At 41.2% G+C, this 26,668-nt stretch overlaps 1 protein-coding gene across 7 annotated transcripts in view; it reads left to right on the top strand.

Moving 5' to 3' along the window:
• Window positions 1-26,668, top strand: part of UGGT1 (UDP-glucose glycoprotein glucosyltransferase 1) — a 108,463-nt gene that overhangs the window by 65,980 nt on the left and 15,815 nt on the right. For 5 of the 7 annotated variants that reach the window (XM_015431933.4, XM_065525342.2, XM_005572833.5 and 2 more), the window contains 14 exons: window positions 1,602-1,722; window positions 4,289-4,387; window positions 5,193-5,216; window positions 6,049-6,143; window positions 8,550-8,756; window positions 9,497-9,628; window positions 10,252-10,382; window positions 13,508-13,603; window positions 19,034-19,136; window positions 19,955-20,034; window positions 21,527-21,716; window positions 22,734-22,892; window positions 23,714-23,799; window positions 25,738-25,822. In XM_015431933.4, the coding sequence (XP_015287419.3) occupies window positions 1,602-1,722; window positions 4,289-4,387; window positions 5,193-5,216; window positions 6,049-6,143; window positions 8,550-8,756; window positions 9,497-9,628; window positions 10,252-10,382; window positions 13,508-13,603; window positions 19,034-19,136; window positions 19,955-20,034; window positions 21,527-21,716; window positions 22,734-22,892; window positions 23,714-23,799; window positions 25,738-25,822 (1,608 nt within the window). The remainder of the gene's footprint in view (window positions 1-1,601; window positions 1,723-4,288; window positions 4,388-5,192; window positions 5,217-6,048; window positions 6,144-8,549; window positions 8,757-9,496; window positions 9,629-10,251; window positions 10,383-13,507; window positions 13,604-19,033; window positions 19,137-19,954; window positions 20,035-21,526; window positions 21,717-22,733; window positions 22,893-23,713; window positions 23,800-25,737; window positions 25,823-26,668) is intronic. The other 2 variants (XM_074008730.1, XM_074008732.1) reach the window with 1 other exon arrangement.

Raw genomic sequence — 26,668 nt, 5'->3', positions numbered from 1 at the left:
GCTCCTGTTTTTGTTTATTCTGCTCCTCTTTTTGTTTCTGCTTGAAAGTCTTACCTTCCTCGTCCATCTCTTTGGCCTGCTTCTTGGGCTGTTTCAGCAGCACCTTCACAGCCAGACATGGCTCCTGCCATGCCTTCCCCAGGCCCTGCCCCCCTACATTTAAAATTTTTGTAGACTTTGGCAAATTCCCCTCCTTGAACTAGATAGGCTTCTAATTGGAGTCAAGTCGATTTGTAATCTTGACCAAAGTTGTGTACATGGGCCAACATGGACAGTGAGCCATCTAATACCTTTGTCTTTTGATTTGTATGGTTGGTTCATATGCTCCTTATTAAATAGCTACAAACAATGTCTAATTAGAATTATTTAGACTTAAATGTGTATATTTGACTCACATCTTTATCTTGAAAATGACTTTAGGTGGGGCCCAGTGAGAGAGGATCTCTTGAGCCCAGGAGTTTGAGACTAGCGTGGGCAATGTGGTGAAACCCCATCTGTACAAAAATGCGAAGGTCAGCTGGGCGTGGTGGCACATGCCTGTAGTCCCAGCTATTTGGGAGGTTAAGGTGGAAGGATCCCTTGAGCCCTGGAAGTTGAGGCTGCAGTGAGCTGTGGTTCTGATTATACTGCTGCACTCCAGCCTGGGTGACAGAGCAAGACCTTGTCTCAAAGGAAAAAAAAGAAAATGGCTTTAAAGTGTGTTTGTATGTTAAATATTTTAAGTGTGATAAATCTGCACATTTGCATAGTTGTTGACACGTGGCTCTGAGATCACCCTCAAGAAGTGTGACTATTTCTGTAATATGAGCTGTGCGAAAGGGAAGAATGAATAACGAATGATCTCTCATCCTCTCATTTTAATTCTGACTCCGGAGATATAGGGTTACTTGGATGGCTGAGATTGAACAAAGATGGGAGTATTTTTATTACAAAGTATATTAACTGCTTGAGAGAAGACCTTTGGCTTTCTCTTTTTTTTTTTTTTCCTTGAGACGGAGTTTCGCTCTGTAGCCCAGTGCAGTGGCGTGATCCTGGCTCACCGCAACCTCCGCCTCCCAAGTTCAAGTGATTCTCCTGCCTCAGCTTCCCGAGTCGTTGGGATTATAGGCACCCGCCACCACGCCCGGCTACTTTTGTATTTTTAGTAAAGATGGGGTTTCATGGGGTTTCACCATGTTGGCCAGGCTGGTCTTGAACTCATGACCTCAAGTGATCTGCCTGCCTCAGCTTCCCAAAGTGCTGGGATTACAGGCGTGAGCCACCACTCCCGGCCTGGGTTTGCATTTCATAATCACTTTGCATTGGCTTTGTGGGTTTGAGTAAGTTATTTAACCTTCTGTGCCTTAGCTTCCTCATCTTTGCAATGAATGTCAACAACAATATCTACCTCACGTTGTTGATAGAGGTAGAGATGCTGTAGGTGACGTGCCCAGGTATGCTTGGCAGTGACAGGGACCAATAACATACTAACTTCTGTCTTAACTATTATTAGCACAGAGGAAGCAGTTTATAAAGTTCATAATTTTTTAGTTCCTAATGAATTATTATTGCTAACATTTGCTTTACACTCCCCCCTCAACCTCCTATTTTTTTTCTTGCAGGGTGAAGTGCCCCCTGATCAAGACGTGGTAGAGTATATCATGAATCAGCCAAACGTTGTTCCACGAATCAATTCTAGGATTTTGACAGCTGAACGAGACTACCTGGATTTAACAGCGAGTAGTAAGGAGCATTTCAGGAACAACCTTACACTTTTTTTGACTTGTGCTTCAGAGTCTTTACATTTTTCAGATTTTAATATTCCAATTATCTTCTGCAGTGTTCAGAGGATAGCCCAAGATTGTGAAAAAATTTTATGTGTAAACTCTTTGCACCTTTAGTTCATGGTATGAGCTTCTAAATTCACAAGAGTTTCCTCCTAAAGAAGAAAACATCTTCCCGGGCAAAAGTCTGTGAACTTTGAAACATATTTAGTGCCATTAAAATGCCAACTGTATAGACAATAGATGATGAGAATGGACCTGGATTGTTGGCTCCCCTCGTCAAAAAGAGTTCTCTCTCTTCATCCTCATTCTAGAATCAGTCAACAAATTTCTCACTGAATTTCACTGTGAGAACTTAGGAAGGCCTTTAGCAGCTTCAGCAAGATATAATGTATATGCTGTAGAACTCAACCTTTTAAAGTATACAATTCAATGGTTTTTTAATGAAAAAAACTCCACAAACTTTGTGCAGTCATCACCACTGTCTAATTTTATATCATTATCATCACCCCCCAAAATTCCCCAAAATTCCATATACCTATTAGTAGTCACTCTCTGTTCCTCCCTTCCCCTATCCCCTGGCAACAACTAATCTCCTTTCTGTCTCTATGGCTTTGCCCATTCTAGACATTTCATATAATTGGAAGCCTTTTGTGCCTGGCTTCTTTAATTTAACGTGTTGTTAAGGCTTATGCATGTTGTTATGTATGTCAGCATTTCATTCCTTTTTATAGCCCACTTTATGGATAGTCCACATGTATGTGTTCCTCAGTTGGTGGACACTTGGGTGTTTTCTGCTAGAATACCTTACAAGGGCCAAATATGTTAAGCCCAGGTGCAATTTGTTCCTTGTGCCTTCCTGAGACTCTGAGGCCTCTTCAGCAGACACCTGGAAATAGATGGAGCTGTCATCACTAGCCCATGAAACCTCACTGGGGAAGGAGAGATGTGTGTAATGAAGTCATAACCAGCTATTTATTGTTATAGTGGAGTATAATGAACATATCAATCTATTTATGGTTGTTAACTTAAAGCATTATCTCTAATATACTTGAAACTGAAAGTTTCTTTTAGGTAGAGGAAAAATACATACATATATGCACACACACACACACACACATACCCATACACACCTCTATACATAAGCACACACACTGAGGAAAAAGTATAAATGTAGGCTTATATTTGAGAAAGAAACTACCCAGAAAGTGAGCTTTTTCTTCACAGCTGGGTTTTCCTTTCTTTCCTGAAGTTTCAGTAGAGCAAGGTGAGCGTGTTGCGGCTCTTTGTCCTGTTTGTTGTTTTCAACATGTTTATTCGAGTTTAAGACAACCGTTGAACTTGAAGGGTTGTCTCTGGAATACACATGAATAAGGAACATAATAGTGGTTTTCTTTTAGAATTTCCTTTTCCATTGAGTGTTGCAGCAGTGAGCTATGAAACAGCGCTAGTCCGCAGTGGCAAAGATGCCACCTGTCAGCTGAACCCAGTGCAGACATCAATTAGGAGGCACTGGCATCCTCCTGACCTGGTGGTGGTGGCACTATCACCCAGGTTTCTTTGGCTTTTGGTGTCCTGGAACCTTTTTAGTAGGATACTAATTTTTACTGGCATGGTGTTCTCTCACTTCCCCCGCATGATATCATGGACCGTGTGTGACTTATTTTCTACTGTTTTCCTGAATAGTATGCTATGGATAGTAGGTGTTCAGCGTGCATTGTCGAGTAACAGTGTAGATGGATGAGCGTGTGCACAGATGAATAGATGGGTGGGTAGGCAGGCAGGGTGTGTGTGGCAGACTGTGTATGAGAAGGCTGACATTTGTATAGGGTGCAGTAATGTTTAAGACTGGGGAGATTGTTAGAGGGTTTACACTACTAGGCTGGAGACCATTTTGTAGCCTGTAAGAAATTACTGGGTGGTTTAGAGCAAGAGAATGACTTGATGAAACTGGAATTCTAGGAATAATAATCTGAGGGGAAATGAATAATGAGGATTGCCCTTTGACACTAATTGGAGAAGGGACATATCTAAAAAGAGTGGAAATGACCTTTTATTTCTGTTAAGGGTCTAAAAGGTGATATTTTGTTAGACCTGAAAAATAAAAATCAGTTTTCTTATGTATTTTCTCTTTAACCCCTGCTTCCTTCATAGGAGCAGGAAGAGCTTACTCTACTGGTTGGACTAGGGAAGGGAGAAATGAGTTAAGGGGATCTCTTTGAGACTGTTCTCCAGTTGACAAGTGACAGGAATGGGAATGGGATGAATTTCAACCATTAAACTGACACGTACTTATATGATAGCTGTGTGAGATATGTATGTTTTCATCAGCCTTGTGTCTTTGATGTGCGACTTCAATAGGGATAGGGGCCATGCTGTGAAGTTGTTCAGTAAACATGGAACTTAATATACTTCACTCATGCATTTCTATAAATCTTATATGATGATCAAGTCAGGTTATCAGTTGAATATTAAGAATAGATTGGACTGGAACTAATATATATGTATTTCATTTTTTCTCCCAGATAACTTCTTTGTGGATGATTATGCTAGATTTACTATCTTGGATTCCCCAGGCAAGACTGCTGCTGTAGCCAATAGTATGAACTATCTGACAAAGAAAGGTAATCCATTTGAGGCTTATTATCTTGCATTCAACATTTTTTTGAAAGTATTTGCATATTCATCTTAGTGTGCAAATCAAGAGAAAAAAGGGAGAGACTTCATAATTTTTCTTATTATTTCTTATAGTGCTTTGAGTCTAGAAAATATCTATTTAAAATTTAATTCTTTGTATATTTGTTGAAAATATACGTTTGTTTAAAACTTCAAATGTCTTCATAAATTTCATATTACCTGTTTTGCGTTTTGACTTTAGTCAAAAGGAAAATATTTCATAGTTCAAATGGAAAAACATTTGTGATATAAAAGTGGGTTAATGGATTAAAAATGACAGTACAGGGTTAATATTATTTTGGGGTTTATAAGATAAAGTTGGTTTTAGAAAGCCTTGTATAATCTTTGAAGCTGATTTTAGGTAGAGGTATTTATTTAGGCTAAGATTGTGTAAAATGACGCCCCGTTAGTGGCGGACAGATTCTGTCCCCTTTGGGTCAGTGCTTCAAAAAAGCACTGGCTGTCTTTTAAGGCAGCTATTTTTACCGCCTTTTTAAATCCCCGCTGTGGTTTCTCCCTGAGAGAAGTTCTGGTTTCCCAGCTATATGTAAAGTACAAGCAATTACTCCATTTGGTTCTTTAAAGAAACTGTTTCTTAGGGTACTGGGACAGCACCATGATGCCGACAGGACTAAGCAGCAGGAAGAACCATAGACCATGTTAGCCATTGTTTAGACTTTTGACTGTTACAGTAGGCATTCATTACAGAAATGATACTTTCTTTTTTTCTACTCTCTTTTTACCTTTGTCCAGGAATGTCTTCCAAGGAAATCTATGGTAACTTAAAACTTCAAAATGTTCTATTTCTTAATTTTCTTCTTTGATTTCTGCGACCATTGTAATTTAGAATTTATCAACACTTAATTATACTGTTTCTGGAATCTGTGGGTAACAGGAAGCTATATCAATGTAGATTATTATTATTATTATTTTTTTTTTTTGAGACGGAGTCTTGCTCCATCACCCAGGCTGGAGTGCAGTTCCGTGATCTCGGCTCACTGCAAGCTCCGCCTTCTGGGTTCAGGTGATTTCAAGTGATTCTCCTGCCTCAGCCTTCCAAGTAGCTGGGATTACAGGCGCCTGCCACCACGCCCAGCTAAATTTTTTGTATTTTTAGTAGGGACGGGGTTTCACCATGTTGGCCAGGCTGGTTTTGAACTCCTGACCTCAAGTGATCCACCCACCTCGGCCTCCTGAAGTGCTAGGATTACAGACATGAGTCACCGCACCTGGCCAATGTAGATACATTCTGTATAAACATTTGTGAAGAATTATTTTCAGAAAATAACAAATTAATATGATTAAAAATGACAATATGTTACCCACATGTTCAAAGGCTGTTTTTCATTTTACATGCTAACAGATGCCCAGACCACAGTAGAATTAATCAGTGCATGTTCCTAGTCTGTAACTAAATTCTATGGGAAGATTCCCCTGCTTTCATTATAGTAAAGGTTTACCAGTGTTTCTTCTATCTTTATTAAGCTTGTCATTTTCTTCTTTTTGCATGGTTCTCACAAATTATTTGGTCAATTTCATTTTCAGAATGTTGAAACACAGAATGTGCTTTTCTCCTCCAACTCAATTAACTGTTTTTGTTTTTCTACAGATGATTCTTTTATTAGGCCAGTCACTTTTTGGATTGTTGGGGATTTTGATAGCCCTTCTGGACGGCAGTTACTGTATGATGCCATCAAACATCAGGCAAGTATCTGTGACTTCATTTTATGTTTTCGTTTGCAGCTGTAGCTGTCCTCCTGGGCGTCGCTGTGCGACTTGGGTTGTTCAGTGGGAGTTCGGAGTCCTGCTTTCTTAATGCTCGAGGGAACGGAGCATCATTTCTATAGAGCTCTGCCAGCTCTCAAGAAAAGAGATCTAAGACTACAGTATCCAGGCTTTGTTGAACGGGGTAGATTCTTACAGAGAAAAAAATAAATAGCGAGATCCTCATCATAGACAAGTTTTATCACATGCCTGTTCATGTTCTTGGAGCAGAGTTGCTCCAACAATTGTGTTGTCTGCTGTATCGGGGAGATGGGGTCCTTACCACGACAGAGGTCTGGACGTGGGGGTAGTAGCACACAGGAATGGTAGTGTGTGTGTTTAGTAGAAGTAGATCCAGATGCACTGAGGGATACACACATAGACGTTCTGAAAAGATATGCTGCCGTGAATAGCTGGGCTTGAGTGAGTGGCAGTGGCAGGTGGTTGGGAAGCAGCTGATTGTTCTGGAGAGTGTCATTGTTGGAGGATGAGATGGCAAAATTATTCTTCCTGAGCTGTTTCAGTTTGCGTCTTCATCCATGCCTCACAACCCTCCTCATGGTCCCCTTTCCACCCTATACCTGGGAAGGCTTACTGAAATAAGGAACCCTCCAGGTGGTTTCAGTTTCACTCATGTGCCGAGTGCCTTTATTGTCCGAGGAGTGAACCAAATGCTGTGGTCAATTCGAAGTTAGATCAGGGCAGTTCTAGCTAAGGGCAGTAGTTATATGTGAAAGGCACTCTAACACAAATGCATAAATCTTCACATGGTGGTAAGGTGGGAGAATGGGGAAGGAGAGTTGCGTTTTTTAATAACTATTTTAATTGAAGTAAAATGTAGGTTCACAAGAAGTGCTCAAATCATAGGATACACAGTGTCACAAAGAGAACACACTCTTGTGACCACCACTCAGGTCAAAAAATAGAGAACTCTCAAATTCCTGAAAGCCCTCCCACACTTGTGCCCAGACAGTACCCCTCTTCCCTCTTCTCATATTAGTGAATAGGTGTGCCTATCTTTTAGTTTAGTAAAATGGAATCTTATGCAATTTCATTTGTGTTTGTCTTCTTTGCCCAATCTTTTGTGAGATTTATTCATGTTGTTACAGGTAGGTGTGTATAATCCTTTTTCATTCTGTAGTATTATATCGTATGGCTGTACCACAAAGTTTTGTTTGTTGAAGTTATTTGAAGGACAATTGGGTTTTTAGCTTGGTGCTATTCTAAGACTGCTGCGACGAATATTCTTGGATGTCTTTTGGTACACCCAAATATAAATTTCTATTGCTTATGTTATTGGTACGAGCCCTGTTTTGGCTTTTTGTGTCCCAAAATGTGGGAAGGCCATGTGAATGAAGAAGGGTTTGAGCAGAGCACTGAAAACACTTCTAACACAAGTGTGTTAGAAGAAACAACATGTGTGGTAGAAGAATATAAAATGTGTTGAGTAGAGATGGGACTCTGAGGGTCTGTAATTTATGCTATATTTACAGGGGTGGTAAGAAATGAAGTTGGAAAGGTGGGCTGGGGGCCACTTCATGTAAGGTTTTGAGTGCTTGATGATGGCATTTTAATTTTATTCTGAATGCAAAGAACTACTTGAGAGGTTTTTTTGTTTTTGTTTTTGTTTTTTTTCTGAGACGGAGTCTCCCTCTGTCGCCCAGGCTAGAATGCAGTGGCGTGATCTCGGCTCACTGCAAGCTCCACCTCCCAGGTTCATGCCATTCTCCTGCCTCAGCCTCCCGAGTAGCTGGGACTACAGGCGTCCACCACCACGCCTGGCTAATATTTTTGTATTTTTTTAGTGGAGACAGGGTTTCACCGTGTTAGCCAGGATGGTCTTGATCTCCTGACCTCGTGATCTGCCTGCCTCGGCCTCCCAAAGTGCTGGGATTACAGGCATGAGCCACTGTGCCTGGTCGAGACTGGTTTGTTTGTTTGTTTTCTTTTTTGAGATGGAGTCTTGCTTTGTCACCCAGGCTGGAGTGCAGTGGCGTGATCTCGGCTCACTGCAACCTCTACTTCCCAGGTTCAAGCGATTCTCCTGCGACAGCCTCCCGAGTAGCTGGAATTACAGGCGCCTGCCACCATGCCTGGCTAATTTTTTATATTTTTAGTAGAGACGGGGTTTCACTCTATTGGCCAGGCTGGGCTTGAACTCCTGACCTCATGATCCGCCCGCTTCGGCCTCCCAAAGTGCTGGGATTACAGGCATGAGCCACTGCGCTCAGCCTGAGACTTTTAAGAGATATTATTTGCTACTTATTGAACATGACCAATGTTAATGCTGCTTTTTAAGTTCAAAAATATCTACAATGTGACTCCCATTTCCCATTTTGTGAACAGAAATCCAGTAACAATGTTAGAATAAGCATGATCAATAATCCTGCCAAAGAGATAAGCTACGAGAACACTCAGATCTCCAGAGCAATCTGGGCAGCTCTCCAAACTCAGACTTCCAACGCTGCTAAGAACTTCATCACCAAAATGGCCAAGGAGGGGGCTGCAGAGGCCCTGGCTGCAGGAGCTGACATTGCGGAGTTCTCTGTTGGGGTAAGGCTCCGAGCCTCTCATGAGGCTGCCCCATTCTGTCTGCCACGGAAGCTCACCCACTACAGCTTCCGTGGTCCATTCATGATCGTGATTTGTCATTTTAGTCCAGAGTCTCAGGGAATTCTTTTTTAATTTGGAAGAATATTTCCAAGAAATAATTCTGTCACGTTCCCTTTATTACTTTTAACCTTGCCTAGCTTTCGTGCGGTGCATGATTGGGGTTTTTGTGAGTTTTAAGCGTGGGGCCATTTGTTAGGCACAGTTTTTAAAAGAGACAATATGGCTTATTTATAGAGCAACTTGTGAGCCAGTTACGGGTTCAAGGCTTATGTGTTCTTGATGTGTTTCCAGAATAAGCCTGTGTTTATTCATTTATATTTTGTTACTTATCACAGTTTTGTAGTTTTTAAATTTTTTACAGAATGATGAGTATACACTATTTGACGTTTCAGTTAGGAAAAGAGGCTGTCACTGGAAATTAGCAAGATTTAAAAATGCAGAGTGAAGGAATGATGAATAGTCTGCCAGTCGAACAAATCACAGGAAAAGATAAGGAAATAGCAGTTACTCTAAGTAGTAGGGAGATGGCGGGGAGACTGGAGAATTGACACATCTTAATTATGAAAATTAGTTATTACTTCCCAGGGAAAGAAAATTTTGTGGTTTATTCACTGTGTTTATTTGTTTATATGATTTGCTTAATAACAACTATTTTTCCTTAATAATGATTACTTTCCTAGGGAATGGATTTCAGTCTTTTTAAAGAGGTCTTTGAGTCTTCCAAAATGGATTTCATTTTGTCTCATGCCGTGTACTGCAGGGATGTTCTGAAGCTGAAGAAGGGACAGAGGGCAGTGATCAGCAATGGAAGGGTGAGGATTTGTCAAGCTTGACTTCACATTAGATCCGTGAACAGTCTTTGCAGCATTCTCCTCTGAAGCTAGTAAACTCTTCAAACAGAGCCACTCTTTTTTCAAAGGTGATTGGGGTTTATGAAGTGCCGTTGATGTTTCTGCCTCCTATTTCCAAGGAGCTGTGCTTTTTGACACAGACAAATATCCCCGTATGATAGAGCCTTCCTGCTGTGGATTTGTGTCCTGCGATTGTGTGAGGCGGTGAGAGTGTGGTGGCTCTCAGAAAGTCAGGCGGTACGGCCTTTGTACATAAAGTAGCCTTTGTTGTTTTTATTCAGGGAGAATTAATGAAAACTACGTTACGATTTTATTTTACTTTGGAGTTTGCTTACTGTAATATACTGTGATGCACACAGTTTTACACTGTGTCCTTGAGGAATTGATAAGTAAATAACTACAAGTATTTGTTTTGGGCTTCACTTTCTATTATTTCACTGATTTTATCTAGACATGTACCTGTCTCAGGTCTTTAGGGTGATCTGGTATATGAGGTAGCCTGAGGACGCCAGAGGGTTCCTTACCAGCTTGCTGAGTGCAGGCAGCCTTCCAGCTCTGAGCGCCCGCTCTTCTCTCCTTCACAGATCATTGGGCCACTGGAGGATAGTGAGCTCTTTAATCAAGACGATTTCCACCTCCTCGAAAATATCATCTTAAAAACCTCAGGACAGAAAATAAAATCTCACATTCAACAGCTTCGGGTAGAAGAAGATGTGTAAGTTTTGCCGTACGAGGAATTACGGGGTTATATAATTGGAATTTCCTCATTGATCAGTTAGGATTGTATGTTGTTTCTCATACTACATATCCCAAGGTGTTTTATTTCCAGTTTTAAAATCTAACAGTACTCTTCAATTCCAGTTTTAATGTATGCTTCTGTTGAAACAAGATAATTTATTTTGTAGGGTACTCTTTAAAGAACGGAATTAGTTCTCTCTGTTTTTATTTTTATGATTTTTGGTTGTGGAAAATTTCAAATATATGCAGAAGTAAAGAGGCTAGTTTATTTATTACCTGGAATACTTACGTAAAATGATACTTTTCCTCATTATCTATTTGGTTACCCTTCAGTTTTATTGTGTTCAGGAAAGGAAAGGCAGTTTAAATCTTTCTTTTATTTACCAGTGCAGAATACTGAGTTGTTTCCCTTGTATCTTCAAAGCTGTGATGAATTGGTTGTTGTTGGTTTTTTAATTTTAATTCTGTCAGTATTATTATAAGCTGATTATTTTAGTGTGTTATTTCTCTTAATGGAAGAAAATGAATTGTTTGGATGAATCCCTGGAGTCCATAGTTATATATACGTAGATTCTGCGTTAAACATCAAATAACTGGGTAGTTGGAAGATCTATTTCTGTGTTTAATTTTTGAGGAGCCACAATACCTTTCCCACAGTGGCTGTACATTTTACATTCCTGTTGACAATGCTCAGGGTTCCGGTTTCTCCACATCCTCACAGCACTTGTAATTTTCTGGTGGGGGGAGGGGTTGGTTGGTTTGTTTGCTTTTCATAATAGCCATCCTCGTGGGTATGAAGTGCTGTCTCCTCGTGGTTTGATTCACGTTTCCCTAATGATTGGTGATGCTGAGCATCTTGTCATGTGCAGATTGGCCGTTTATATATCTTTGGGAAAATGTCTATTCAAGTCCTTTGCCCATTGTTAATTGTGTTGTTTTTCGTTGTTGAGATGTGGCAGTTCTTCGTACATTCTGGATGTCACTCTCTTACCAGATACATGATTTGTAAACAGTTTCTCCCGTTCTGTGGAGATGTGTTCTTTGATGCATAGTTGGAGGACGTAAAATTTAAAAGTTCTGCTCGGGAGGTTGCAGTGAGCCGAGATTGCGCCACTGCACTCCAGCCTGGGTACAGAGTGAGATCTGTCTCAAAAAAAAAAAAAAAGTTCTGCTGAGTTTTTTTCTTACGTCCTCATACTACAGAGTTCAAGAGAAGTGTCGACTTGGATAGCTGTCAGAGTCAGCTGTTGCCATATCTTGTATGACCTGGGAAGAAATCTTTTCTCATTTTGGCCAGTACTGGGGCTGCAGATAAGGAGGATCCCTCTTACCTCAGTGACTCCTGAGTGGTGCCCCTTGTCCCGACCTGTGAAACGCTTCCCTTGATGCAGGCCGGGAGGTACTCGTGACTCGAAGCAGCCACGTCACAGGCATAGGCTTGGTGTGGCGTGCTGTTGGACCATTGCAGGGAGCTCCTTAGAGTCTTTTTGGGTGATGTAATTGCCAGACTGTGCTTTGAAGACCTGCCTTTTGCCAACGAGAGATGGCTGTCTATCTTTCCTGGGTGAATTTAGGGAAATCAGGTAGTCATGGGGCCAAAAGACGAATGCTAAAACTCTTAGGCTTCCCAAAATTACCTTGTCTGCGTCGGGTTTTCATTAGTGCCAGAGCTGCTCCACCTTGGAGTGGCCCCTTCCCCGTGACAGCCACAGCTTTCATTCATGACCCAGTCTGCATCCCCATGGCTGCCCTGAAGCTTAGCTCTGTACACTTTGATCATTGTACTTTGTCAGCCTTCAGGGAGTTTCTTGTTGGCCTGCTCACCCCAGTCCACGTAACCAAGTGCCCCTTGACATGTTTTGTAACCCTGTGACCCATCACAGGAAGAGAATGGCCTGTATTATATATATTTGGCATCTATATTGAGATGTTGAACCAAAATAGTTAATTTGATGTATTTGCTGGGTTCAAAGAAAATGTATGGGCTTAATTACAGTTCAAATACATTTCGCAAGTGCTCTTTTAAAATTCTTATTCAGGATTTAGTCTTCGGTTCAGCAAGTTGGAGTTTTTTTTTTTTTTCAGGTTTAGTTCAAGATCTTTTTCAGTTGGAAATCAATTTTAGAAGGGGCAGGGACAATAGTGGTTTACTGCAGTGTTGATTATAATAGTGAAATTAGAAACAACATAGATGTTCAGTAGTTGGTTGGTTGAATATTTAGATTATTTTGTGTCCATAAATATAACATTATGCAGTCATAAATATATTGAAATAGGCCGGGCACGGTGGCTCACGCCTGTAATCCCAGCACTTTGGGTCGAGGCAGGCAGATTGCGTGAGCCCAGGAGTCCAAGACCAGCCTGGGAAACATGACAAAACCCTGTCTGTACTAAAAATACATGAAAATTAGCTGGGCCTGGTGGTGCACGCCCTGTAGTCCCAGACACTCGGGAGGCTGAGGTAGGAGAATAACCCGAGCCTGGAAGCTCGAGGATGCTGAGATCGAGCCCTGGGCAGCTAGAGTGAGACCCTGACTAAAACAAACAAGCAAAAATATTGAAATCCCACTGTATTTATTAACCAAGGAAAGGATTTTTATAATATGTTTTAAGTGAAAAAGCAGGCCGTCGGTTAGTATAATTTGTTTATGTTTTTAAAACTATACAATTATAAGCCAAAATATTGGAGCTTATTTCTTGATATTATGTGTAATTTCAGTTTTTGCCTTTGTGTTTATTTTCCAGTGAATTATTACTCTAATAGTCATAAAAAGTAATAGTTTTAAAAGGACAAGGGAGAATGTAAATAATAGTGACAGCCTGTAATGGGGCAGGGCCTCAGCTAGGTGCCTTACAGAGTTTTATGCAGTTTTACTAGAGTCATGCAGAGTGGGTGCTGTCTCCATCTCACGTGTGGGAAAATGAGTAACTTCTCCAAGGTTATGCTACTAATCACTCTTTCTTAGTCCTGTCAGTACAGACTTTATACCTGGTTCAAACCATCTTGTTAGCATTCAGTATTTAGGCTGATGATATGTTTGGCAATAATTGGAAAACTTTTAGTTAAAAAGATGCTAAGATTTCTCTGACCCCTTCTTTCAGGGCAAGTGACTTGGTAATGAAGGTGGATGCTCTTCTGTCAGCACAACCCAAAGGAGATGCAAGAATCGAGTATCAGTTTTTTGAAGACAGACACAGGTATAGAATTAATGTTGAATTTGTGCATGTTCTTGAATATTAAACTCTTACATTTGCCTTTACCTCAGCTCCTTCATTTTACCATATAAGATTTATATGTAAGTTCTTATAGGAATCGAACATTTGTTTGGTGTGCAGTTTATAATACATATATTTGCGTTCATAGATAAAATTCATATGCAAATCTCATTGCATGAAAACTGGCATTTATTTCTAACTAAATCTGAAATAACTCTTAGTGCACCCTTGCAGTAGAAAACAGACTGCATTTATTAAACAGAGCAGTTGTACTTTTCTTAAATTCAAGTATATACAAAGGCAGGTCAGGGTAGCTCATGCTTGTAATTCCAGCACTTTGGGAGGCTAACGTGGGAGGATTGCTTGAGCCCAGAAGCTCGAGACCAGTGAACAAAGGGAGACCTGTCTCTACAAAAACATTTTAAAACATTAACTGGGTGTGGTGGCATGAGCATGTTGTCCCAGCTACTCTGGAGGTAGAGGCTGCAGTGAGCCATGATCGCATCACTGCACTTCCAGCCTGAACAACAGAGTGAGACCCTGTCTCACAAAAAAATAGATTGGCTGGGCGTGGAGGCTCACGCCTGTAATCCCAGCACTTTGGGAGACTGAGGCCGGCAGATCACCTGAGGTCAGGAGTTTGAGACCAGCCTGGCCAACACGGTGAAACCCCATCTCTACAAAAATACAAAAATTAGCCAGTCGTGGTGGCAGATGCCTGTAATCCCAGCTACACGGGAGACAGACAGGAGAATAGCTTGAACCCAGGAGGTGGAGGTTGCAGTGAGCAGAGATCGTGCCTGGGAGACAGAGCACGACTCTGTCTCAAAATAATAATAATAATAAAATAAACAGATTATTAAAGTACTTGTCTCATTCATCTTTTATTGAAAACTTTTTTTAAATAAAAAACAGGGTTTCAATCTGTCCTCTGCGCTAGGATGCAGTAGCGTGATCTCAGCTGACTGACTGCACCCTCCGCCTTCTGTGCTCAGGTGATCTTCCTACCTCAACCTCCTGTGTAGAAGGGACCACAGGTGCTTGCCACCATGCCTGGCTAACTTTTGTATTTTTTATAGAGATGGGGTCTCACTGTGGTGCTCTGGCTGGTCTCAAACTCCTAGGCTCAAGTTATTCACCTGCCTCATCCTCCCAAGGTGCTGGGATTATAGGCGTGAGCCAAGGTGCTTGGCCGAAAACTTTTGTTTTAAATAAGCTTAGCATAATGAGGGAGTTTGCCTTTTTGTTCTTCACTTTTTTGTTTTGAAAAGTTTAAAACCTAGAAATAGTTGAAAGACTAATATAATGAGCATCCAAATGTCCTTCACTTAGATTCACCAGTTGTTAGTGTGTCACATTTGCTTTATCTCCATCATCTGCACGTGTGCATGGTGTGTGTGTGTGTCTGCATGTGTGTGTTTGTGTAGTACTTACAGTAACTGCATTAGTAGTTTATTTGTATGTTTGCATACACACATGGTCATACTTTTTCCTGCGCCATTTGGAAATACATTGCAGACATCCTGACATAACATGTCTGACGTTTCCTGCATGTGTATCCTGAGTGCTAGGACTTCTCCAGAGTACTGTTAGCTGACCTCAGAAATGTAACCTTGATATAGTAATATTAAAAAACAATTTCTATTCACATGTCTCCGGTGTCTTTGTAATGACCTTCTACAACTGTTTTTTGTATTTGTTTTGGTCTAGATTACATATTACAGAGTTGTGTCTCTTTGGTCTCCTTTAATCTGGAAGAGTTCTCTGCCATTTTTTTTTCTAGTCTTTTGTCTTTTACGATGACATTTTTTAAGAGTCCAGGACAGTTGTCTTATGGGATATCCCACAGTCTGAGTTGCTTCTTCATGATTAGATTTAATTGTTTCTAGGAGAGAGCCCTGCACAGTAATGTATGTAGCCTTTGCCGTAGCTGGCAAGTATATACATGTACACTGATTGTGCCTTGGAATCCCCAGGGAGGCTTTAGATATAGAGGCCTGTGTCCTACTCGTCTGTGATTCTGACCTGATTAGTCTGGCATGGATTGGATTTTGGTTTAGTGGACCTGTGTTTTCTCATGACCAGTCCTCCTGGGGATGAGGTTTGTGTGGTCAGATCATTTGATGATTGTAGGCTGGAATGGAGGCCCTCTGTTTGCACTAGTTGTGTGTCCTAGTTTTTTGTGTCAGCAGTGGGTGAAGATTCTTATGGCTCCTGGATAATCTTGTGGAATTTGGCCATTAGCACCCAGATTGCACCCATTTTCTCAAGGTTTTGTGAACTCTCAGGTAGTAACTCATTAGTCACCAGCGGGAGGAAACCTTTCCGAATCAACCTGCCGTCTTGTTTACCCTTCTCGTCAGAGGTAGCGAGTCCTGAGCAAAGACCTCTTCCCTTTATAGAAATCTTCTTCTCCATGGGTCTCCATGTTTTGTATAATTAAAATACCTTAATTATAAATTCTATTATGAGACAAATTATAATTACTATTAGAGAAATTCCTCTTACTGGGAGTTGTGTCAGTTAAATTAATGTTTATTACATTTAACTCAGGAGTTTCTCATTTATGCTAGAAATAGAAAGATCTGAACCATCACTTATGTATATTCTTGCCCTCAAAGTGTGGTCCATGGAGCAGCAGCAAGACATTGTCTGGGAGCCTGTTGGAAATGCGGGCTTTGGACCCACAGCAGTCCTGAGGAATGAGCGTCTGCGTTTTAACAGGTTGCTCCTGGGGGATTCCCGTGTGCATTAATGCTAGTGAGCACAGTGTTCTTCGACATTTACTCTACGTACCCTAGGCAAATGTGTGTAATCTCCAAATCTCGTTCCTGTCTTTGTCACTTTTAGTTTTATTCTGGTCTTTGACCAATATAGTGAATACACTTAAACATAATGTTGTTCATATTGTTTCCATTTCCACACAAATACTCCTCGTTCCTTGCTTTTTTCCTAGTCCCTTTTTCTTGTTCTGGAGATGTGGGGTGAGTAAAGGAGCTCACAGGGTCAATTTCTGGTGTGCCTGTTGCTGATCACCTAGAACACTGCTGGCTCGGAATGTGAACATGTGTGAAACTCTACCCCAAACCTGGTGTGGGCAGGCGTGACTTGAGGTTACCCTCTTGTGTAGAGTCCTGTTTGAGACTCTCTGGTTCCCTTGTGAGCCTTTGTAGAATGCCGTTTTCTAATGAGCTTTTCCTTCTGGAATTCTAGAATAGCAGAGAGGTGCAAATCATATTAGGGCAGTGGCTCTCAAAATGTGGCTTTTACTTAGAGAGCTTGTTAAAATGCAGATTGCTGGACCCGTCCCCAGAGTTTCTGATTCAGTAAGTCTGGGTTGGATCCTGTCTTGCTGCTCACCAGTGCCCAGGGGAAGCTGATGCCGCTGCTCTGGAGCCGCACGGTGAGAACAGTTGTGTTAGAGTAACAGAAGTTTTGTTGTATTGGAAAAATAATCACCGGCAGTGGATTTAATCTGAAATTGTTAATAATACCAGAGATTGAAAGCACCCACCTCAACACGGTCCCAAAGCTATTCTGATGGTTATTTCCAAAGCAGTTAAGATGTGAAATAACCTTCATGAGCATGTAAATTGTTTCCAGTTTTCTTGGTTATGCTGTTTTGTAGTATTCTTTTGTATTCATTCCACTTAGGTAAATGTTGTTTGGTAAAAAAATAAAAGTAGTGGTTAGTATCGTAACCACATTATAGTATTGTTCAGAGCAAACAAACTAAAATGGTTTAAACAGTTAATGGTTTTCAAAAATTGGGTATAATTTTAAATCCTTTTAAGTCGAGTCCTTTTAAACATTCATTAGAGGTCCCTGCTCCTTTTAAGTCACCAAAGTCAGTGTGACTTCACAGGGAGTCCATGCAACAGGAAGTTACTGTTCAGTTAAGAACAGACAAGGGGGCTGGGCATGATGACTCACGCCCGTAATCCCAGTGCTTTGGGAGGCCAAGGCAGGCAGATCACTTGAGGCCAGGAGTTCAAGACCAGCCTGGCAAACATGGCAAAACACCGTCTCTACTAACAATACGCAAATTAGCTGGGCATGGTGCCATGTGCCTGTAATCCCAGCTACTTTGGTGCTGGGGCACGAGGATTGCTTGAGCCTGGGAGGTGGAGGTTGCAGTGAACTGAGGTCATGCCACTGTACTCCCAGCTGGGTGAATGAGCGAGACTCTGTCTTTAAAAACAAAACAAAAAAAAGACGAGGACCAGGTGTGGTGGCTTATGCCAGCGCTTTGAGAAGCCAAGGCAGGAGGATCACTTGAGGCCAGGAGTTTGAGACTAGTCTGGTCAATATAGTGAGACTCCCATCTCTACAAAAAAATATAAATTAGCCCGGCATGGTGGCATGTGCCTGTAGTCCTAGCTACTTAGGAGGCTAAGTTGAGAGGATCATTTGAACCCAGACGTTAGAGGCTTCAGTGAACCACGATCACACCACTGCACTCCAGCCTGGGCCACAGAGTGAGACCTTGTCTCTAAAAAAGTAAATAAGGAAAAGAACAGGCAAAATATCTATAACTTAATGCTGACAAAGGATATGGTGAAATTTATTTTTTGGCCTTGTAAATTTGTTTAGTTCTTCAGGAAATGTGCTTGACAATACTTATTAGCCACAAAAGTATTTGTATCCTTTGACTCTGTCATCTCATGTCTAGCACTTCCTTGACTCTAAAGAAATTTCCAAATGTGGAGAAAGTTGGTCGTACAAATTGTTTACAGGTTGGAAGCCATCTGTATGTCCAGCAGTAAAGAAAAGCTGGAGTAAACTCTGACAGCTTCATTTGGTAAATAGCGTATTATTTCTTACTCAGGGTGCTTGTTGTGTAACAGCATGTGGAAATCTTTATACTACAGTAGTGGGAGATGGAAGGAAACTGTTTTGAAATTGCTAATCTGTATCTACAACTAATGTTTATACAGGGATCTAGAAAGGATTACATAGACATGCAGCTAAGTGGGCTGAGATAGTGAATATTTTGTGATATTTTTCCTTTTTCTTTGCTTTGCAGGTTTTCTGGAATGCTCTTTTATTATTTTTTAAAAATTGATTTATTCCTTTTCTCTTCGTACTCTTCTTGCCAAGAAGTAAAAATTGGCATAATGTTTAATGACTATCACAAGCTAACTTCAGTAGCTTTTCTCAGTTTTTGGTTAAATACAATTTCAAGCTGTTCTTCCTCTCTTCCCATGGACCTTTCAATCCATTTCAGATCCATTATTAAGGTTTTGCAATCTTTGGGATAGACAGAATCATATAGTTGGCCATTATCAAGGTCTAGTCTTTCTAGATCTAAAGTTCTTTGAAATGCTAAGAAGGTTGAAGGTTATATTGTACAAAAAAAGCTTTTGTTTCCTGTGTCCTCCAGGTTAATGTTTTATCCTTTTGATCTTTCAGTGCAATTAAACTGAGGCCGAAGGAAGGGGAGACGTACTTTGATGTCGTGGCTGTCGTTGACCCTGTCACCAGAGAAGCACAGAGACTTGCTCCCTTGCTCTTGGTAGGAACGCTGTGCAGGCAGTGCACATCACCTTTGTTTGAAGTTGTCACATGCTCTGAGATTCACTGAGAGCTTCATTTTCCTTGAGTTACCTTCAGCAGGCACTGGACAATGCTATATGGGGTTCTAGGGCAGAGCAGTCTTCACAGAGATTGACAGTGGCTCTGAAATAGCTTCACAGCCCTGGAACGTTGGTGCAAATGTGGGTGGCTGCCTCATGTAATTTAAAAAAGTGATTAACATCCTCATTTACAGTAAAACATCCTGGAATTAAGTTGTGCTGTATTTTAATTTATAATGGCAAAGAGGTAAAATAAATATGCTTTTTCATTTTTCCTTTTTTATAACTGCCATGGATTATTTGTTTTGGCATGTGTTTTAGACATGTATAGTGTGTTACAATTTTAGGACATTTAAAAGAGCTTTGACAAAGACAGTCAGTCCAACATTCATTGCCGAATAAATCCCTAACCTTTTTTGTGAGTGTTGGTATCTCTGTTTTTTCATCGTTTGGCATGTCAGTGGTGACTCTGAGGCCTGTAGTTTTTCCATGATCTGCCTGCTGCTTCCCCACAGGAACTGCCTTTGTGTGAGGAGCAGTGAGCTGCAGCAGCCTACTTCCCATTATTTTTGGCTACGTCCTATGTATGTGTGATGTAGATTGTGCAGTAGAGTTGTGTTTTCCAGAAGTTTCTCCAGTGCAGACTCTATGGCTGTTATCTTTATATCTTTTCTTGAGATATTAATATCTCAGTGTCAAATAATAAATTTCTGAAGAAACAAATCCTAAGTATTTTGTCATCTGGTTTTCCTTCTAGGTTTTGGCTCAGCTGATAAACATGAATCTGAGAGTATTTATGAACTGCCAATCCAAACTTTCCGACATGCCTTTAAAAAGGTAAAACATGCTATGTAAGAAAACAGTTGAAGAATAGTACTGAATCCAAGGTCTGATATTGCATGTCGGAGGATCAGATGGATTTATAGGTGGACATCATGTTTGAAATGGTCATTTACTAAATGTTCAGTTTTGCCAGATTTCACTGTAATCAGAAGTTCTAGGAACATAGTGTGTTTGTAGCATTTAGGTGGCATTAATCCAGGCTGCTTGCATTTGTGCCTTTTCTTTTTTTTTTTTTTTCCCCCGAGATGGAGTCTTGCTCTGTCACCCAGACTGGAGTGCAGTGGCATGATCTTGGCTCACTGCAGCCTCTGCCTCCCAGGTTCAAGCGATTCTCCTGCTTCAGCCTCCTTACTAGCTGGGATTACAGGTGCACACTATAACGCCCAGCTAGTTTTTGTATTGTTAGTAGAGACGGGGTTTCACCATGTTGACCAGGCTGGTCTCGAACTCTTGACCTCAGGTGATCCATCTGCCTCACTTCCCAAAGTGCTGGGTTTACAGGTATGAGCCACCACGCCTGGCCCCATTTGTGCTTTTCATCTTAAAAGAAGAATATTGGCCAAGCGCGGTGGCTCACGCCTGTAATCCCAGCACTTTGGGAGGCCGAGACGGGCAGATCACGAGGTCAGGAGATCGAGACCATCCTGGCTAACACGGTGAAACCCCGTCTCTACTAAAAATACAAAAAAAAACTAGCCGGGCGAGGTGGCGGGCGCCTGTAGTCCCAGCTACTCAGGAGGCTGAGGCAGGAGAACGGCGGGAACCCGGGAGGCGGAGCTTGCAGTGAGCCGAGATTGCGCCACCGCACTCCAGCATGGGCGACTGAGCAAGACTCTGTCTCAAAAAAAAAAAAAAAAAAAAGAAGAAGAATATTCATTTCAAGTTGGAATATACATGTTAGAGGAAGCTTGCTTAGCTGTATATTGTCATGAGTTTAGGAATGGTTATTTATGAAAAAAGTGATACAAAAAGCAGTTAATGTTGTGGCTGTGGGAAATTTCTAACTTGCCAGTGTGCTGTGTTTTATAGATTAGCTTCTAGGTGGATTGAAACAGCATTTGCAAGTAACCAAAGGGTTCCCAGCTTCCACCATTATTCTTGTACAGGGGAAACGTTTAAATTATTAGTGTTTTCAGGACTAGCCTGGGAGTCCAATCAGCTTTTAGGAATGGGTTTTAAAGAGAAAAATGAATCCTCCCTGAAGGGAGGAAAATGCCCAGGACCTAATTGTGACCCTGACGGCCATCCATGTGAAAGAGTGGCCTCCTCCTCAGTGCCTTTTCTTGTTTGCCTTTTCTTGCATCTGTAGCAACCACAGGAGGCATCATTAGGTCAAAGATGGTTCTGGAAACACGTTTCCCAATCTGGAAGGGTACTCCTCCAAATCTAATTTGTTTTAACCAGTTGTTTACCTGTGTAAGGGCTTGTACACTCAAGTACCGTTGTCACATAGAAAAATATCTAACACTTTCCCTTTCAATTTCAGCTTTTACCGTTATGTCTTAGAACCAGAGATTTCTTTCACTTCAGACAATAGTTTTGCTAAGGGTCCAATAGCAAAATTTTTGGATATGCCTCAGTCTCCATTGTTCACTCTGAATTTGAACACACCTGAAAGCTGGATGGTAGAATCTGTCAGAACACCATATGATCTTGATAATATTTATTTAGAAGAGGTAAGACTATCATATCATTGCTTCCAAATACCTAATCATGTGTAATAGAGCAGATTGAATCCCAGTCTAGGGGGCCTCTGAGACATCAGTGTTCAGGGAAGATATTTTTTAAAACAACAGCTTTGTTCACATGGAACTCATGTACCATAAAATTTTCCTCATTAACGGGTACAGTTGAGAGGTGTTAGTGTCCTCACAGAGTTGTGCAGCCATCACCACTATGTAATTTTAAAATGTTTTCAGCATCCCCAGCAAAGGCCCCATACTCATTAGCAGTCACTCTCCATTTCCCCAGCCCCTGGCAACTGCTAGTCTACTTTCTATCTCTGTGGATTTGCCTCTTCTGACATTTTGTCTGAACAGAATCAAATGTGGTCTTCTGTAGCTGGCTGCTCTCACGTAACAGATTGTTTTCAAGATTCATCCATGTTGTAGTATATATCGATGCTTCATTCTTTTTAACTTGCTAGATAATATTTCATTTATGGACATATCACATTTTATTTATCCTTTCACAAATGGACATTTGGGTTGTTTTTACTTTTTGGCTGTTGTAAATAATGCTGCTATGAATGTTGTGTGCAAGTTTTTCTACTGATATGTGACTACAGGATGTCTTTGCATATAGGTCTTCAATTTTTTTCAACGTTTAGTGTCTTATCCTCATTTGTATTTTTAGAGTAACTTCGTTATTTTTTTTTCTCCTTTCTCTTTCCAACCCAGTTTTTATAATTGTATGCAGTCATTAACTACCACCATAGCCAAGATGCAGAACATTTCCATTACCCCAAAAGTTATTTTATACCCCTTTGCAGACATTAGCCTCCTCTCGCCTGGTTTCAGGCAGCAACTGATCTGCTTTCTGTCATTATAGTTTTGTCTTTTCTTGAATTTCTTAAAATATGATCATATATTATGTAAGTCATTTTTGTCTGCTTCCTTTACGTTGCATAATGCATTTCAGATTTATTCATGTTGTCTCTGAGTGCCTTCAGGTGATTGGATTTTGGCTTGCAGGTGGACAGTATAGTGGCTGCTGAGTATGAGCTGGAGTACCTGTTACTGGAAGGTCATTGCTACGACATCACCACAGGCCAGCCTCCACGGGGACTGCAGTTTACCTTAGGAACTTCAGCCAACCCGGTCATCGTGGACACCATTGTTATGGCCAATCTGGTAAATAATCTATTCATCAGATAGCGATATTGTAGTTACGTTAATTTGGGCCCTGTAATTTACGATGGAGCAGTTAGCGTTCTTAACCACAGAGTGAGATTAAAATTCATTATGGGGTGAATTTGGTCAATATAGAAATCATTAGTTCAGCTAAATTTGTAGGTTGGAATTACATGTCGAAAGAAAAAACATGCTGGAATACTATAACTGAATTGGCTCCTGAAAATAGATTGCTCACGAGCTGACAGCCTTTTTCTTTTCTTTGGAAGTGCGACACTTAAATTCATGCATCACACGTTGATTCTTCCCTGAAGCACAGCTAAAGAGCAGACGATTTCTTGGTGCGACTGGCCTTTATTGTACCAGATTTTTGTTGTTGTTTTTGAGACTCCTGCCCAGGCTGGAGTTCCGTGGTGTGATCTCGGCTCACTGCAACCCCCACCTCCCAGGTTCAAGCGATTCTCCTGCCCCAGCCTCCTGAGTAGCTGGGATTATAGGCACCCACCACCACGCCCAGCTAATTTTTGTACTTTTTTAGTAGAGATAGGGTTTCACCATGTTAGCCAGGCTGGTCTCGAACTGCTGACCTCAAGTGGTCCACCTGCCGTGGCCTCCCGAAGTGCTGGGATTACAGGCGTGAGCCACCGCGCCTGGCCTGTGCTAGAGGTTTTAATGTGTAGTTTAAGAGTTACATTGATTTGTTTACTGTGTTATTCACATTATAGTTGATTGATATTTCAGAGATAGAAGTAACTGTTCCTCAGAAATAGCATTTTGGTGTTTTGAAGAGAGCTAACATTGGACTTTTCTTCTTGTCCTAGGGCTACTTTCAGCTGAAAGCCAACCCAGGAGCTTGGATCCTCAGACTTAGGAAGGGACGCTCTGAAGATATTTATAGAATTTACAGGTAGGAGTAAGTGATGCAGGTACATTTTCCCAGAACATTTAGAAATGAGCAGTAGCTCTAATTGAATTCTACCCTGGCAGTCAGGCAACCTGAATTTAATTTGCAGTTGTATGTGTGATGAAACCGTGGTTTTCCCAGGAAATTAAATAGAGAAGAATTGTTAGAGTAGAATTAGATAATAAGAGGTATAGATGCTAATGAGTATAGTCAGGCTTTATTCTTTAATTATTCCTTTGTGCTAACAATATCCCAGAATCTAATCATTCTATCACTGTGATGCAGCTCATAGACAGGCAGATGAGAAACTTGAAGAAAGGAGAAAAGAAAGAAAGAACAGCCAAACTTTTCTGCCCAGGGAGTGTGTGTGTTGACCCTGAGTGATGTGCAAATGCACCATACATGGAAACTTCGTGCTGTTCGTGTGGTCTTCCTTGGTCTGTGGTGGTATAGTAAGAACATTCCCTCTGTGGCCAGCTTTTACCTTAAGCTGTACTGCACATATTTATTAGTTTAAAAATAATTATGTTGCCTTTAAAAGAGTTTGATATAAATTCTGCTTAACACAATTTAAATTAGTTTTAAGCTGTGTGAAAAGACCTCCTGCCGGTTTGTTTAGGTGATGATTTCCATTAGGGCACATTGGAAGCACCCTATAGTATATCCTTGCTTTAATTAGCTCCGTAGTGACACACATGAAACAGTGGATTAGTGCCTGGTTCTTACCTAGGAAAGAGAAGCATTCTGTGTTATAATAACACCATTGTAAACAGTAGAAGGTTTTTTTTCCAAATAACATTTTCTTCAGATAAGGTTTTACAAAATTTTGGATGCACTTCCAAACTCCTTCCCTTTTGGATGCCGTGGCCCTTGCCAGCCCTCCCCTTCCCAGGAGCGTGGTGCCCCCTCTTCCTAGCTGTTCAGGGCTCCCCCCCACAGAATCTTCCTTTGTCTGAGAACCCCACTCTCTGCTAGCTGACAGCAAATGCAGTGAGTTCATGTTGTAATTATCACTTTCCGCACCTTGAAATTTGGTGACTGGAAATTTTAGGCATTGCTGTTGATTAATAGGGAAACATAAATTTAATTTTTCTTCCTCTGCTCCTGTCTGCCTGCAAATAGAGTTTGTTGTAGTTCTTCTCATAGCGTATAGACACTGAGTTGAGTACAGGGCCTGTTGTTGACTGATTGTTGCCTCCAGGCAGAAATAGCAAGCAGATTTTCTTTACAACACTGTTCCAGTTAAAGAGTAGTGGCCGGGCGTGATGGCTCATGCCTGTAATCCCAACACTTTGGGAGGCCGAGGAGGGTGGATCACTTGAGGCCAGGAGTTTGAGACCAGCCTAGCCAATATGGTGAAACCCTGTCTCTACTAGAATACAGAAAGTAGCCAGATGTGGTGGTGGGCGCCTGTAAACTCAGCTACCTAAAGGCTGAAGCAGGAGAATCACTTGAACCTGGGAGGTGGAGGTTGCATTGAGCTGAGGTTGCTCCACTTGCACTCCAGGGTGACAGAGCAAGACTCTGTCTCAAAAAACAAACAAACAAACAAACAAAAAAACGGAAGCAGTGTGGTTCCAGTAATGGTTCAGGGGTCCTGTTCCCCCTGCACTCCTTTACCAAAGACACTGCTTGGCTCAGAGCTTCTGAACACAGGCGTTTGTTTAGTACTCACCATGTGGTTACCACACATCGGTTCCTCTCACTGCGTGATGGGTAATTTGAAAGAGGACTCACGAAGGAGGTTTGGGCATGCACCTTATATAAAGAGAGATTTCAACACGTGCTTCTGTGCAGCTTGAAGGAGCTTAAGGAGCAAGAAGATAGTTGGATCTGGAAAACTCCTTTATGAGAAGGATGATGGACTCAGATGCTCTGAGAACATTTGCTGCCTTTTGAGAATTGTACCTTGTAAATATTGACCTTTCTTTTCTCGCAAAGCCATGATGGCACCGATTCTCCCCCTGATGCTGATGATGTGGTTATCGTCCTCAACAACTTCAAAAGCAAAATTATTAAAGTGAAGGTGAGTTTGGTAAAAGTAGTGGCATTCTGTTATTGGACAGCTGTCATGTAAAAATATGTATCTTGGAACCAGCCCAAGAGTGTCTTTGGAATTTGCTGTGGCAATTACAGGGATACTGCTTTAAGGCAAAATGTCTTGGTAAGTGTGAGTTTGTGGCTTTCCTCAACTGGAAGATTGTACCTTTTGGGTAATCTCAGTGTGCAGAACATGTCCCATTTTCTATAAAATATTCTCACAGATGCTATGTTGTTTATATAGCCACAATTCATAGTATTGTTGATGATTCTCTTCTCAGAATATTGGGAGAAATGGCCATGAAAATTTTCAATAATAAAATGATAGTCCTATTTAATTTATTTTGACTTCTACTTTCCGTTCTCTGAATGTTGAAGCGTTTAGTACCTTAAATTCAAGTACAGTGTATTCTGGAATAAATGATCATTACACACAGCGAAACCTAAAATAGGCCATGCATAGTCGAGCAGAAAAATGGTCACTGTGCTGCCAAGAAGAAACCCCTGTTTGTGCCAGTGAATCTGAAAACTGGTTGTAGCATGAAATACCTCCCTCCCAACAGCTAGCGCCCCAGCACCACACTCTTCCCTGGAACTAGCTGTTGGCTCATTGAATCGTGCTTCTGATTTCACTGCACAGTTGAGTTTGCGGCTCTCTGCCTATGTTGCAAGCTGAAAATGGGGTTCATCTAATTAAAAGTGGTTGCTGTCTCCTCACATAAGGTTATGATGTGAATGTCCTGGTGGAGATACTTCTGTTGAATCCTTCTAGACTCTGGGTGGGGTCGTGCCTGTTTGTGAGAGAATTGGTTGATAATTCCCTGTTGATGAC

This window comes from Macaca fascicularis, chromosome 12, assembly GCF_037993035.2.
Source record: "Macaca fascicularis isolate 582-1 chromosome 12, T2T-MFA8v1.1".
In the NCBI taxonomy this organism is placed as follows: Eukaryota; Metazoa; Chordata; class Mammalia; order Primates; family Cercopithecidae; genus Macaca; species Macaca fascicularis.
The sequence above is the reverse complement of the archived record's forward strand: the minus strand, read 5'-3'. Positions and strand labels throughout refer to the sequence as shown.